At 42.0% G+C, this 14,872-nt stretch overlaps 1 protein-coding gene across 7 annotated transcripts in view; it reads left to right on the top strand.

The window, feature by feature from the left end:
* The window catches only part of PRMT9 (protein arginine methyltransferase 9), a 28,950-nt gene that overhangs the window by 12,103 nt on the left and 1,975 nt on the right, over nucleotides 1-14,872 (top strand). For 5 of the 7 annotated variants that reach the window (XR_012158587.1, XR_012158584.2, XR_012158586.2 and 2 more), the window contains 7 exons: nucleotides 2,408-2,514; nucleotides 2,930-3,122; nucleotides 5,564-5,747; nucleotides 6,149-6,857; nucleotides 9,281-9,434; nucleotides 9,942-10,064; nucleotides 10,283-12,604. Coding sequence is in view for 1 of the 7 variants with exons in the window: in XM_073341302.2 (XP_073197403.1) it covers nucleotides 2,408-2,514; nucleotides 2,930-3,122; nucleotides 5,564-5,747; nucleotides 6,149-6,857; nucleotides 9,281-9,434; nucleotides 9,942-10,064; nucleotides 10,283-10,498 (1,686 nt within the window). In the remaining 6 variants the exon portion in view is untranslated. Of the gene's footprint in view, nucleotides 1-2,407; nucleotides 2,515-2,929; nucleotides 3,123-5,563; nucleotides 5,748-6,148; nucleotides 6,858-9,280; nucleotides 9,435-9,941; nucleotides 10,065-10,282; nucleotides 13,871-14,872 lie in introns of those variants that run through there. The other 2 variants (XM_073341302.2, XR_012158588.1) reach the window with 2 other exon arrangements.

The raw sequence follows: 14,872 nt of genomic DNA, 5'->3' as shown, positions 1-14,872 counted from the left end.
GAAAAAATTTTGAAGGAGAAGGTAGTTAAGGACATAGAGGTAAATGGTAAATGGGACAAAATACAACATGGTTTTACAAAAGGTAGATCGTGCCAAACCAACCTGATCTCCTTCTTTGAGAAACTAACAGATTTTTTTAGACAAAGGAAACGCATTGGATCTTATTTAGCTAGATTTCAGTAAGGCGTTTGATACCATGCCACATGGGGAATTATTAGTTAAATTGGATAAGATGGGGATCAATAGGAAAATTGAAAGTTGGATAAGGAATTGGTTAAAGCTGAGACTACAACGGGTCCTACTGAAAGGTGAACTGTCAGGCTGGAGGGAGGTTACCAGTGGAGTTCCTCAAGGATCGGTTTTGGGACCAATCTTATTTAATCTTTTTATTACTGACCTTGGCACAAAAAGTGGGAGTGTGCTAATAAAGTTTGCGGATGATACAAAGCTGGGAGGTATTGCCAATTTAGAGAAGGACAGGGATATCCTACAGGAGGATCTGGATGACCTTGTAAACTGGAGTAATAGTAATAGGATGAAATTTAATAGTGAGAAGTGTAAGGTCATGCATTTAGGGATTAATAACAGGAATTTTAGTTATAAACTAGGGACGCATCAATTAGAAGTAACGGAGGAGGAGAAGGACCTTGGAGTATTGGTTGATCATAGGATGACTATGAGCTGCCAATGTGATATGGCCGTGAAAAAAGCTAATGCGGTCTTGGGATGCATCAGGAGAGGTATTTCCAGTAGGGATAAGGAGGTTTTAGTACCGTTATACAAGGCACTGGTGAGACCTCACCTGGAATACTGTGTGCAGTTCTTGTCTCCCGTGTTTAAGAAGGATGAATTCAAACTGGAACAGGTACAGAGAAGGGCTACTAGGATGATCTGAAGAATGGAAAACTTATCCTGTGAAAGGAGACTCAAGGAGCTTGGCTTGTTTAGCGTAACCAAAAGAAGGATGAGGGGAGATATGATTGCTCTCTATAAATATATCAGAGGGATAAATACCGGAGAGGGAGAGGAATTATTTAAGCTCAGTACCAATGTGGACACAAGAACAAATGGATATAAACTGGCCATCAGGAAGTTTAGACTTGAAATTAGATGAAGTTTCTAACCATCAGAGGAGTGAAGTTTTGGAATAGCCTTCCAAGGGAAGCAGTGGGGGGAAAAGACCTATCTGGCTTCAAGATTAAACTCGATAAGTTTATGGAGGAGATGGTATGATGGGATAACATGGTTTTGGTAATTAAATATTCATGGTAAATAGGCCCAATGGCCTGTGATGGGATATTAGATGGGGTGGGATCTGAGTTACCCAGGAAAGAATTTTCTATAGTGTCTGGCTGGTGAATCTTGCCCATATGCTCAGGGTTTAGCTGATCGCCATGTTTGGGGTCAGGAAGGAATTTTCCTCCAGGGCAGATTGGAAGAGGCCCTGGAGGTTTTTCGCCTTCCTCTGTAGCATGGGGCACGGGTCACTTGCTGGAGGATTCTCTGCATCTTGAAGTCTTTAGACCACGATTTGAGGACTTCAGTAGCTCAGACACAGGTGAGAGGTTTTTCGCAGGAGTGGTGGGTGAAATTCTGTGGCCTGCGTTGTGCAGGTCAGACTAGATGATCATAATGGTCCCTTCTGACCTAAATATCTCTGAATCTAAGTATGGAAAAGAAATATTTGAGAAAAAGTATGCAGTTGATACAAGAGAAACAACCAATGCTGAAAGATAGGTGGTAAAAGTAAAGTATTTTTAAAATATATATTGAAGCTATCAAATTAATTACTGGGAAGTAGCAAAATAAACAGGGGATAGACTGATAAAATCACATTGGAGAGCATGACTTATTAGAAACTATCAGAATTCATATATAATACAGATTGGCATTATTGAGAAATAAGGAGTTATGGAAAAATATTACTTTACAGTTAAGCCTGGAAATGAAAATGGGATATTTGTCAGGCAGATACATTAGGAAAAAACAAAAAATACTACCTCCTAGTGAGTGACCCTTTAATCAATTTGTTGTGATCAAAGTGTATGCAAAGAAAAGGTCACTGTGGATGCAACAATATCAAAAGAGCATTTGAAAGGCTTTGGGAAATGAAAAAATTGGGAAAATAACTACAACTTCTAGACTTTTCATCCTTCAGTGTATATATAGTATACAATTGGCTGTTTTTTCAAGAAAAAGGAATAATTTAATTCACTACATTTGCACAAAAAATTGAATTGACTGCAATTACAAAAATAAATTAAAAACGTCATTAGTCTTGAGAATATTTATTAAAGTTTTTGAGATAATAATGAATGACAGAGAAATAAAAAACTTAAACTCAGCAGTACCAGTAGAAATAGGTCTTCATCTCATTGTGCCATCTTATTTATTTACATTTTCACAGCCTAAAAATCAAGACATTGGTACAGAAGACTATGGTCAAGTTATTCCTGCAGGTGCTATTGTATTTGGGATGGCAGTGGAATGCAAAGAGATACGCAGACATCACAGGTGTGTTTATACTTTGACAGGATTTGGAGCTCACATTTGACCGATTTAGGAAAAGAAATGTGATCAATTTAAACAAAAAGGAAATATTTTTTATTTTCCATTCACTTAACACAAATATTTGTATGTATTATTGTGTGTGTAGTTAAATGAGACCACCAACTTAAGCAGCTGTGCAAAGTATGAACAGAATTTCTGTATGGTTGAGTGACTGAGCTGGTACTGATTAACTTTTAGGTCTGTATTTAACTCCTGAAAGAGATGTATGTTTAATATTCCAGGAACAGCTACCAACAATGTCTGTTATCACACTACGCACTCAATATGTTCAGTGTTCAAGGGGAAGGACTGTGTTTAAGCTTTGATTCATCTGATTTAGGCTTGTTTGTGGTTTTCTTCCTCCCTGCTCCCCCCCTAGGGTGGGAGTACAAGAAGTTGCCTGTGTGCATTTGGCAGAAACAGTGGAGTTCTGTAGTCCAACACGTGCTTCTGTGAACTCAGAGGAAACTATTGAACCTTACACCACAGAAAAACTCAGTAGAGTTCCTGGGGGTTATATGCCACTGACAGAACCCTTTCAGGCCATGACAGTGGATTTCAACAATCTGGAGGTAATGATTTCTTCACTGTCTTACATCCTAAAAACAAACAAACAGAAAACCTGTAGAGCAGCTGATGCAGAGCCAAAAATCTGGCTTGTCTCTAAGGGTATTTATTCATTTCCGTTAGGTTGGGTGATAGTTATCTGAGTATGAGCACCCAGATTAGCCTGTGCTGGGTGTGAATAGCCACTCTGCAGAGCCGTACCTGAGTTAGTGTGCTCACTGGGGCTGCACTCACCCACGTGCATCATTAGGACTTCTGGGGGTATATCTCATGTTTCCTTGTGCTGCAGTGAATTATAGAAGAACTTGTCTGTCCTTCTAGGAGGGAATTGTAGGAAAGGTGTTGGAGGACTGTCCGCACTCAAGTGATTTAGCTGCATTCTCACTGCAAAGTGAACAGGTTACCAGTCTGAGTGAAAGTGGCACCTGAGCTCTTGGCTGTAGCCCCAGTTAGGCCAGCTGGTCTGGGTTGAAAGCACCAGTAAACTTGGGTGAGGGGGTTTTGTGTGTGAACAGAAGTAGACACAGGGATAATATCCAAGAAATATCCTGAGGTAACTCTGCGGTAAAGACACCCTAAGTAAATTTATTAAATGTGGTGTTACATGTTTGTCCATATGCCCTTGACCTACTGGCTCATTTTTACCACTAGAATTGCAATATATAAATGAGTTGTAACTGATCAGATTTCAAGTAAAATTATAGGAGTGTATTTGAATTGTTGAGGGTGACACAGGAAAGAGTATTTTATATTTAAAGTCAAAATATTACCACTTAACAATGAGCTGCTAATAGATGGCTGCAATGGAGAATGGGATAAGTCACCATTTAAACAACTCATGATTTATTTCCCCTATGGAAACCATCTTGTACATCTATATTTTGACAATGTAAATAGGTTTATTTTTGTGTATGTGTAACGCCCACAGACCCTGGTCGTCAGTGGGCAGGATGGAATTGGGGACCTCTGGAGCTTAGTGCATGAGCCTCTACCGCATGAGCTAAAAGCCAACGGGCTCTTAGCTAATGCTGTAGAGCAGACTCATTTTTTCTCTCTCTCTCTGGTCTCGGTGCCACTAGAGGGGGCAGAACACTACACCCAGAAGGTGTGTGGGTTACATATGCACCAAATAGAGCTGAGTACGTCTCTGAGCCAGTGATAGCCATGCAGACTGAAAGGGCGATACATTTTGATGCTGGTGCATGTGTGTTTTTGGCTTGTTGACCCATGGAGAGGAGTTTGCACCAAAGTGGTGAGCCAAAGCTGAAAATAAATTGTTATATAGATAAAATCATTCTTGGCTACTGATTTGGTTGGGAATTGCTATGTTCTGTATCGGTAACTTTCCCTGTTCACCTTACCTGACATCTAAGGTCAACGAATGAAGTAAAGCAAAGCACTTGAATATATTACAGGGAACTATGCTGCAACAATCTCTAATGTCTTTTCCAGCTCTGGCTTCTCTGATAAACGATTAGTGTCTTGTCAAATGCTTAATCTTGTACATATTGTTCTCAACTTGTGCCAATATATATGTTTTTAATCTTACAGAATACATTTGATAAGATCCTAGAAATAATGTGAAACGCTCAAAACATTTTATTACCTAGATCAGTGTTTCCCAAACTTGGGACGCTGCTTGTGCAGGGAAAGCCCCTGGTGGGCCTGACCGGTTTGTTTACCTGCCGCGTCCGCAGGTTCGGCCGATTGCGGCTCCCACTGGCCGCAGTTCGCTATGCCCGGCCAATGGGGGCTGCGGGAAGTGGCGCAGGCCGAGGGACGTACTGTCCGCCGCTTCCCGAAGCCCCCATTGGCCTGGAGCAACGAACCGCAGCCAGTGGGAGCTGTGATTGGCCGAACCTACGGACGTGGCAAGTAAACAAACCGGCTGGGCCTGCCAGGGGCTTTCCCTGAACAAGCAGCGGAACAAGTTTGGGAAACACTGACCTAGATCTTCAAATAAAGCAGATTCCAGCCTTACTGTGTGAAGAGGTATAAATACAATACACAGTAGGTGAAAACAAATTTATTCATTTTTATTTGTTTGGAACAAGTGAATACTCATGACTGTGCAGCTTTTTGCCACCAGCAATCTGTTGGCAATGGAATTACCTCTCCATACACTGGCAACTCACTCGTTTTTTTCTCCTCTCATGCCCACTGTTGGTTCTTAAATAGTGTCATTCAAACATATTCCCTTTTAAAAAAAAACAACAACATAAAACTGTTGACACACTAACAGTTGGGAGCAGGGGTTACATATCAAAGTACAAAATTCAGAAATTCAATTAACTGCTTCTGGGGTTAATTCTAAAAACAAGCTCTAAATTTACGTTCCCAACAGTAAAAAGGAGTCTGACATACATTCCATTCTCAACATTAGTCAGCCATCATTCTTGGGGAAGAGGTACTCAAGTTTTATTTCTCTATTTGCTATCATGGTCAGGAACTGAAAAGCCTGGCAACCAGGAAGCCTTGCAAGTTCAGCGTACCTGTCACTCAAGGAGGTATACTGGATGCTATTGTGGTCTGGTTTGTACTACAACTTGATGATGAGCACAGTCTATCTACAAGTCCCAGTGAGGAAACTTGCTGGGAACAAGCAGTCTACCCTGTGCAGGGCCTTCCTGGTATGTGGATTTTCCATGGCAATACTATTAACTTTTTTATATTTTGTTTATTTGATAATAACTAGTCTTAAAAAGATGCTATCAATTTGCCTCAGAGATAGGGGAACATATTAGGGAAAGAGGACAATGCATCACTAACCATAGCAGCATGTTTCTCTTCCTCAGTCTCCCTGAGTGTTCCTCGCAATCCTTACTTCATTATTAACTTAGTTAGCCTTTCCCCACCCATCACTGTCCCTCTTCTCTCCCTCTTATGCTATATCAGTAGTTTCCTCATAGTAGATGGAAAATGGCTCTAGTGTAGGTTTTGCTTCCTAAAACCACAGATTAGGCATTTGTATGAACACTCCCTTATAATTTCTGAAAGTTACTAATGTACCTTTTTGTACTTTTTTGATAAGATTATTCTGTGAAACCTGGAGACACTGTGATGATGGAAGTATGCTGCCAAGATTGCTACTTGAGGATCCAGAAGATTTCTGTTTTAACTTCAGAGTATGGGATGGACATTGAAAGGGAGAACACACTGGCTTTGGGCAATGAGGCTGAACTATGTAGTGCTCTGGCTAGTCTTCAAACTACTAGCACACCGGATGGCATGGGGCAGGAGTGCATGCTGGAATCCACTGAAATTGCACTTCTGAACAACGTGCCATACCATGAATGCTTTAATGCTGCCATTGGCAAAGTGTTGTCATCCTTGATCCCAACGAGAGAATCTCTGTCAATGGATGTTGATGGTCACGATAGAGAGATGAACTTTGAAAAGAGTCAAAACAAGAACTCCTCGTATACAACTCATGACCCTTTGTATGTATTAGATGTGTCCGAGGGCTTTTCGATTCTGCCAATAATTGCTGGCAAACTTGGACCAGTTAAAGCTTACAGTTCTGTTGAAAAAGAGCAGCATCAAATAGCCCTTAACATAATTTCAGAAGCCAACCATTTCCCTAAAGAAACATTAGAGTTTTGGCTCAGCCACTTGGAGGATGAGAGTGTGGTGTTACAGAGACCCAAATCAGACAAACTGTGGAGTATTATAATTCTGGATGTCATAGAGACTTCAGGTTTAATCCAGCAGGAGGTGATGGAAAAGGCAGCAATATCCAGGTACTGTATGACATTTATAAATCTTCTCAAGGTGAGAGAGAACCTCCCCAGTAATTCCAAGCTTCAGCCAGTCTGACTGAAGCTTGGAAGTATTTTGGTCAAAGACAATCGGTTAAATTATTCCATTTTTATAGAAATTTATCACTGTGATTTAAAAAAAAAGGGGGGGGGGGATCTTATGCTTACCATACCAGAAATCTAAACAACAATTGTCCTGATGCTGTTATCAGCAGCATGAAATTTTAAGAGATCTGAGTGATAGAACAAGGTCAGAATCTTGTACATTTCAAGCTGCTGTGGAACAGACTGAAATTCTTAGGAGACAGATACATGTGAGCTAGAACAGAGACAGAGGGAAAAAAGGGATAGTGAACAGACGAAAAGGTAACACAAAGCTAGAGAGAAATGAAGAAAATACAAGACAAAATAATAGAAAATAGCAAGAAGAGCAAAAACAAACAGTGGGAGGAATATTAGAGAAAGAAAGGATGAATTTTCAGTTTTAGAGGGCTTTTGTTGGGGTGGTGCGGGGTGTGTGCGCATGTGTAACATTTTCATCTATTCATCCAGACTTTTAGTGAGGTCAGGATAATAATATCAAGGGGGCGTGATTTTGCTGTATCAGCCCTTTTGGGGAAGTTGGTTCTGATTGTGTCATATGTACATTCACATCAGTTGTCAGAGACTGTGAAGATGTGGCTAAGGAAGTAAGTCTCTCTCTTTTTGCCATTTGTTGTCCCTGCTAGTGCCTTTGTAAAGAGACCTCTGCTAGAAAACAAGGAGAACACAAAGTCAATGCAGAATTAAATGCCTACTTGCTGCTGCTCTTGACAGCTCAGCAGTCTGTGTCAGGGAACTGAAGAAGCCTCTGAGTCTAGCACAAGAATACTGTTAACTTTGTTTCTTATGTGTATTGAGAATGATTTTGTTAAATATTTAAAACACTGCTGGCATCCCACATGTGGGTGATTTAATATAATTAGCACTATCCTGGGCACATCATGGATTAACTGAATTCCTGCCATTTTCATTCTGCACAAGGGATTGACTCTCAAGCAGGATTTCCTGAACAGTGCCCTAGTGATCTCTTTCCCAGCTTATGTTGCCATTTTTTCACAATCCTTCAGTATTGTCTCAGGAGTCACAGTGTTGTAAATAAACCAGACCTTGTATTTGAAGCCTTAATAGCCTATAACACCATCTTACTGAAATAACTACATTCTACATAAGAATGGCCATGCCAGGTAAGAACAGTGATCCATCTAATTTAGTATCCTGACTTCGACAGTGGCTGGTGCCAGATGTTTCAGAGAGAATGAGTAGAACAGAGCAATTATCATGTGATCTGGTCATCCAATCCCAGCTTCTGGCAGGGTAGTGGCCTGGAAGGGTAGGGCTTGGACTGACATAGAATGGCCTGTCTCCAGTGCTCTTCCACCTGACCTGTCACTGTTCTTCACTGGGTATTTAATATTTTGAGTTCCCCGAGTCAAAGATAAAATGTCAACCAGCCTTCAAAGAAAATGAATCCTGGTATAATACAGTGTGGAATTTGACAAGGTATTTTAGATTAGGAGTGATCTGAAAAGCTGTTAGGCCCCAATTTGGGGAAGCATTTGAACACTTCTGACTTCATTGGAACTTAAGTACCCATTCTGAATCAAGACCTTAATGCAGTCAGTTTATTTCAGGGATGGGCAAACTATGGCCCGCGGGCCGTTTTAAGCCGGCCTGCGAGCTCTCGCTGGGGTGCCGGGTCAGGGGCTGCACCACGCGTCTCAGCCTCGCTCTGGTGCTCAAGCCGGGGCACCGGGTCGGGGACTGCACCATGCGTCTTGGCCCTGCTCTGGCTCTGCAGCCAGGGTGCCGGGTCAGGGGCCGCACCATGCGGCTCCTGGAAGCCGTGGCATGGCCCCGCTCCGAGGGTCACGGGCCACTCCGTGCCTAGGAGCTAGAGAAGGGATAAGCCACTGCTTCCGGGTGTTGCTTGAGGTAAGCGCTGTGTGGAGGCTATACCCCTGAGCCTCTCCCCACACACCAACCCTGATCCCCCTCCTGCTCTCCAAACCTCTTGATCCCAGCACGGAGCATCCTCCTGCACCCCAAACCTCTCACCCGCAGCCCCACCCCAGCTCACACACCCCCAGCCCTGATCCCCCTCCGAACCCCTCGGTCCCAGCCCAAAGACCCTCCTACACCCTAAATGCCTCATCCCCACCCCCACCCAGAGCTTCTGCACCCCAATTTTGCGAGCCCAATTTTGCGAGCATTCATGGCCCAATTTTGCGAGCATTCATGGCCCACCATACAATTTCTATTCCTCAATGTAGCCCTCAGACCAAAAAGTTTGCCCACCCCTGATTTAGTTTCTTACTAGCAGGAGAACACATTTTGGCAATAAACATCTCTATCTCTCTTTATAGGTGTTTGCTTCACTCTGGAGGAAAGATATTCCCACAATACGTGGTGATGTATGGGATGCTCGTAGAATCGCAATCTTTAGTACTTGAAAGTGCAGTTCAAGGGACTGAACCCACACTTGGGTTTAATATAGCACCTTTTATCAACCAGTTCAAGGTAGGAAGTTAGCAACATGCTTCAATATCAAGCATAGCTCTCAAAACCCATAAATGCCCAACTGAGGGCCATAACCTCAATATAAGGAATTTAAGAAAAAGCAGTGCTGGAAGTATTAATGATGTTGGATTAATTTCTTCAATATATTTTATAACTTAAATTCTGTGCATAGATACTGATGTAAATTTACTATAATAGAAGTCAAGACACATGCTTCAGGTAGGACAGAAGTGATTTGTGATCTGATATGGAGAGCAGTAAAAGCGGCTGCTACTCTGAAACCAGTAAAAGTTATGACTTCCAACACTTCAGTGTTCAAAAAAACAGCTTTGGTAGGAGACTGTTTTCTTATGCAACTTGTGTCACAAGGGCCAGATTTTAAAAAGGATTAGAAGTGATAGTTATTTTAACAGTTCAGTTCCTTTTGGAAGCAATGCAGTAATTCACAAATTGAAAGTTGCTGTTGTATAATTGTTAAGCCTGAAAGCCTGGTATATTCCTCCTTAGGTGCCTGTTTGTGTATTTTTGGATCTTGCCACATTACCATGTGTGCCCTTAAGCAAGCCAGCAGAGCTGCTAAGACTAGATCTCATGAATCCCTATTTGAACAGCTCCAATAGAGAAGTAAAGGTAAGTTGAACGGGCACAATTTTTTTTCAATTCCTCATTACCATGGTTGAAAAATTCAGTACAAAAGCTATTTCAATGCAAGCCAATTTGAAGTAGATTTGAACAGGTTTGAACCACTGTATTTGATTTTTTTGGTGATCTAGCCACTGCCATAATACAAATAAAATCAGTGAAAAATTAGAGTTCTACTTCCTTACAGAACCTCTTTTCGTTTTTAGGTGCAAGTTTGTAAGTCTGGCCAAGTCACTGCCATTCCATTTTGGTATCATATACATCTAGATGAAGATATTTATTTGGATACGTCAAGTGATTCCTCCCACTGGAAACAAGCTGCAGTTGTTCTTGACAAACCGATCCAAGTTCAGCTTGGAGATGAACTTGTGCTCAATGTTCAGCACTATAAAAGCAATGTCAGCATCACAGTAAAGCAGTGAAGAGTAGTCACTTGGAAACTGATTGATATGTTCAAATCAAAGAAAATTATCTATGCACATTAGCAGAATGGCTCAGCATTTAAGGTGTTTAATAGAAGAGCATAAAATCTAGGTTTTATGTTTTGGCCCAAGAGGGTTTTTTTAAATTGATTTAATTTAAAAAAAAAAAAAAAAAGAGGACCTACTGATGAACTACAAGCCATTATGCAAGGACATTTTGAACTGTTATAGTGAAGTTATGTCTTCCTCAGCAGCAGGAAGCTTCATTGTTAACTGAATTGATTATTTCTCCAATTTTCCTTTGTACAAGCTGCAAAGGAAGCTGTAATTTTTGTTGCAGAGATGCTCACAATTTTTTCTTTTTGTGTAAGGTGCTCAGATACCTTAGCAGTAAGCACTGTATAAATATCTACATACATAGAATGCAATATTGTGACACAATTAGATCCTCCCCTCAATCCCACACCTAGTTTGTGGCCACTATTTTAAGTTGCATAAAGCTGTATTAAGGAGGCAGTTTTAAAATAAACTCGTGAATGCCCTACATGGTTATGTTCCCTTCTCTTAAACTCTCCCCCCCCACACACCCCTCCAGTTGTAGATCTTACTATGTATACATTTATTTCTCACTGCCTCCAGGCCCCCTGGGTTTTGTCCTCCTGAGTCTGCACTACCCCTACAATTGCAGCAGCACAAGTTTATTCACAGTTGAACTTACTCTTAAGAAACACTTGTCAAAGTCATGAAGCTGTTGTGCAGGGTAGAAGGATAGTCATGTGGTTAAGAAACCAAGACTCGGGAAGTTTAGATGAACCAGGAACTGTACTATTGTGAACTTTGAGTCACTTATTCTGTCTCACTTTACCCATCTGGAAAATGGGGATACTAGTTCCCTACCTACCAAGTTCATCAAGATTGTTAAATGTTCAGTATACTCAGATTCTGTGGTGGTGGGTGCTCTTGTATGAGGTTATTTTGCTGCTTAGAAAAGAGTTTTACAAACTCTTAAGTCCTGCACTGGAATGCACCGCTTGACAAATGCTTCACTACTGTGTAAGAGGCGCATGCACTAGCTACAGTTTGAGAAATGTTAACTTTGTTACATGGCAAAGATTAAGAAGTTGAGGTACAATTGAAGGGAATTAGAAAATTTCAAAAACAAAGGCAAAAAATAGGGTAGGAAAGAAAAATAAGCTGTCTTCTCAAATTCGATGGCAAGAAAGCAAAGACCAAGACAGTTTTTCCACATTAAGATTCTAAAACGAAACCTATTGTCACTATTTCTTTGTTTCCTGCTCTAAACAGACTGTGGACCTTAAAGAAAGGGAAGAGTGCATTTTTTATGTAGTAGAAAGAGCTCCAGATATAGTTCTTCAAGCTCTGAGCCATTCCATACAAATAGCAGCTTTTGCACAATAAAACACTGCTTTTATTAAAGGTAAATCTGAATTCTCTGCCAAAGCCTGGCTATTCCGACCGAGCAAAGAAGTCTGAGAGTGAGTTTTTATGGACAGATTAAGTTGCAGTGCTTAGTCTGCCTTGATGTCTTCTTTCCTCCTGTGCAAGGGAAGGATACAGTTATAGTTTGATTTTCACCTGTGCCAATAGTGTCAGCACATAGTGTCAGCTTGCTTGCATATTTATACCTGCCTCTGGAAATTTCCACTACATGCATCCAACAAAGTGGGTATTCACCCACGAAAGCTTATGCTCCAGTACATCTGTTGGTTTATAAGGTGCCACAGGACTCTTTGCGACTTTAACACTGTTCAAGGCTCTCCTTGGTGTGTGGAAGAAAAGTCTGGCCAAGTCACTGCCATCCCATTTTGGCTTCTGCGTCGCTGCATATTCTCTCTGTCCACAGATTCCCAATGGAGAACTGTTGCAGGTGACAAGTCCGTTGGGCCTGCTAGATATGATGGCTGGCTACCAGAGGGATGCAGTCAAAGGACCCAGCCAGGGGGTGGTTGGACCGTGGGACTGCATTTCAAAGAGAAGTGGAGGCAACAGCTTGCCCCTTGATGGAATGGCAAAGAGGTCTCAGCAAGGTAGTCTATCCCAGGACCATGACAGAAGGCACTGACTCGCCTTCAAGTCCATAATCAGGTACCATACCCATTATTTCTTCAGAATTAGAAAATAATTGGAATAAAGCCCCCTTCCCTCTGTACTGCAGAGGAACTTCTTCCCTGCTCCAAGACATAGAATTGATTCCACCTCTTGAAGCACAAAAACTCTCAGGGTGCAACTATATGATCTGGAGATGAGAAGTTGCCTTCCCCACCACCCAAGTATTTCTTAAGAATCCCAGTGTCTAGCACATTGTTTTTGAAGCTCATTTCCCAAGGTTTACATTAGTCAGGTCTCCTGAGAAATGTTACACACATTTCCACAGTACATAAACATTTGCACATCTAATACAATGAACTCCTAGGAAATGTTCAGCAGACACTTGGAGATCCTCCAGTGCCATGGGTGATTTTATAATAAGAGGATGGTGAAGTGAGAAGCAGAGTAGGGGTTGGCAGCACCAGTCAGTGTTACTAATGCAATTGGTATTGAGTGAGTTGCCAGCCTCACAGAGTCAGTATTAGGGGCAGCTAGTGTCCTTTCCTGAGACAGTGCCTACAGTCTAATACTGGTCTTTTTTAGGACTCCGGTGGTACTCACTCCAGGTCAAAAAGTCCCCTTACACTGGGGTGAGGTGTGACCATAGCCTCTTCAAGCTTGCATCTGTGGGGGGAGGAACAACGTTCCTTGCTGCCACTCTTATGGTTTAGAATAGGACCTGGCTATCTTGCCAGGGTCATCTTGGAGAAAGGAGCCACATTTCACTAGAGCACTCTTGGACCCAGAGCGTTCAAAATGGAGAGAGAATGGCTTGTTTGCTAGGTATGAGACAAACCTCGATGTAGAAGAAAAATTTGAGGTGAGTGCCACTAGCCTTCTGTGTCCTTTTTGAAAGATTTTCAGTTATATGTCCCTTACCCAAGAAAAAAAATCTTGTGGCAATCTTTAAGCAGCATAGTTATTTCACAGTAAAGCCAGTTTTTAAAGCTGGGATACTTAAGTTTTAACTGAGTCCTACTATAAGGGAAAAGTTTCTTCTGGAGCAAAGAAATAAAAAAAAAAAAATCTAAATGCTGGTTGGCGCACACACTCTACACTACCAAGCCTAACATATCTCATGTACTGTAATGCTGGGGGTTGAATGAAGCTTGTGAGTGTAACAGCCACCCTTCATTCAGGATAAATATAAGAAATTAAGATCCTTTATGGCAGGGGTGGAGAACCTTTTTTCTATCAGAGGCCATTGGCCCACAGAAAAAATCAAATCACAGGCTCCACACAAATAAAAAGCAACTTAATTTAGATTTGTTTGGTTTTTTTTGGAGAGAGGGAAATATAAAACATTCCATGGGGCAGGGGTTGGGAACCTACAGGCCAAATGAAATTAAGCAATGGGCTAGATATAGCCCATGGGCCATATGTTACCCACCCCTGCTTTATGGAAGAAAATAGCTAAAACAATAGGAGCCACTGCCTGAAACACACATGCCACATGCAAGGCTAGTCAGGCATCTAAGCTATGTGGGTGGAAGTTTCAGTGGGGATTGAATGCAAACTAAGTGCTGGGTATTGCTGGATGGAATTGTGGGGATGTGTGTAAAAAGCAGCTGAGAAAAACACAGAAGGCAGCAAGGAAGCACCAGGGTCACAGGAGCACATCTAGTATGACTGTGTATTGTGAAAAAGCTAAGAGCTTTTGTGTAGTCTTCTAGCTGGAAAGTGTCTTGGAACAATGAGCAAAAAAAAAGTCTCCTGTTTGTTTACAAAGAACATCCAAAGTCCTCCTCATGAAAAGAGAACTGCATCAAAGAAAATACCTGACTCCATCATCAGTTTCTCCTCCTAGTGGAAACAGCCCAGAAGATCCCCAAGGATGGCTAACTACTCAGTATTGCTATCCCTTTTGACCTGTAGCCAGAGATTTTTGGGGAAGTGCTTCAAGCTGTAGACACTGCTGGTGTTCTGCCCTGCCACTATAGGCAGTAAGAAGGAATTGAGGAACAGTTTGGCCCAAGAGCCACATCGGCAAATAGAAATTGTATGGCAGGCCATTAACACTCACAAAATTGGGGTTGGGGTGCAGTTGGGGGTGAGGGCTCTGGGGATGAGGCGTTTGGGATGTAGGAGGGGGCTCTGGGCTGGGACAGAGAGGGATCAGGGGTGCAGGCTCTGGGATGGGGATGAGAGGTTTGAGGTGCAGGAGGGTGCTTCATGCTGGGATTGACAGGTTTGGAGAGCAGGAGGGGAATTAGGGCTAGGGTAGAGGGTTGGGGCTGGGGAGAGGCTCAGGCGTGGAGGTTCTGA

This window comes from Lepidochelys kempii, chromosome 4, assembly GCF_965140285.1.
Source record: "Lepidochelys kempii isolate rLepKem1 chromosome 4, rLepKem1.hap1, whole genome shotgun sequence".
NCBI lineage: Eukaryota > Metazoa > Chordata > Testudines > Cheloniidae > Lepidochelys > Lepidochelys kempii.
Note: the sequence above shows the minus strand (reverse complement) of the source record. Positions and strands in the feature narration are given on the sequence as shown.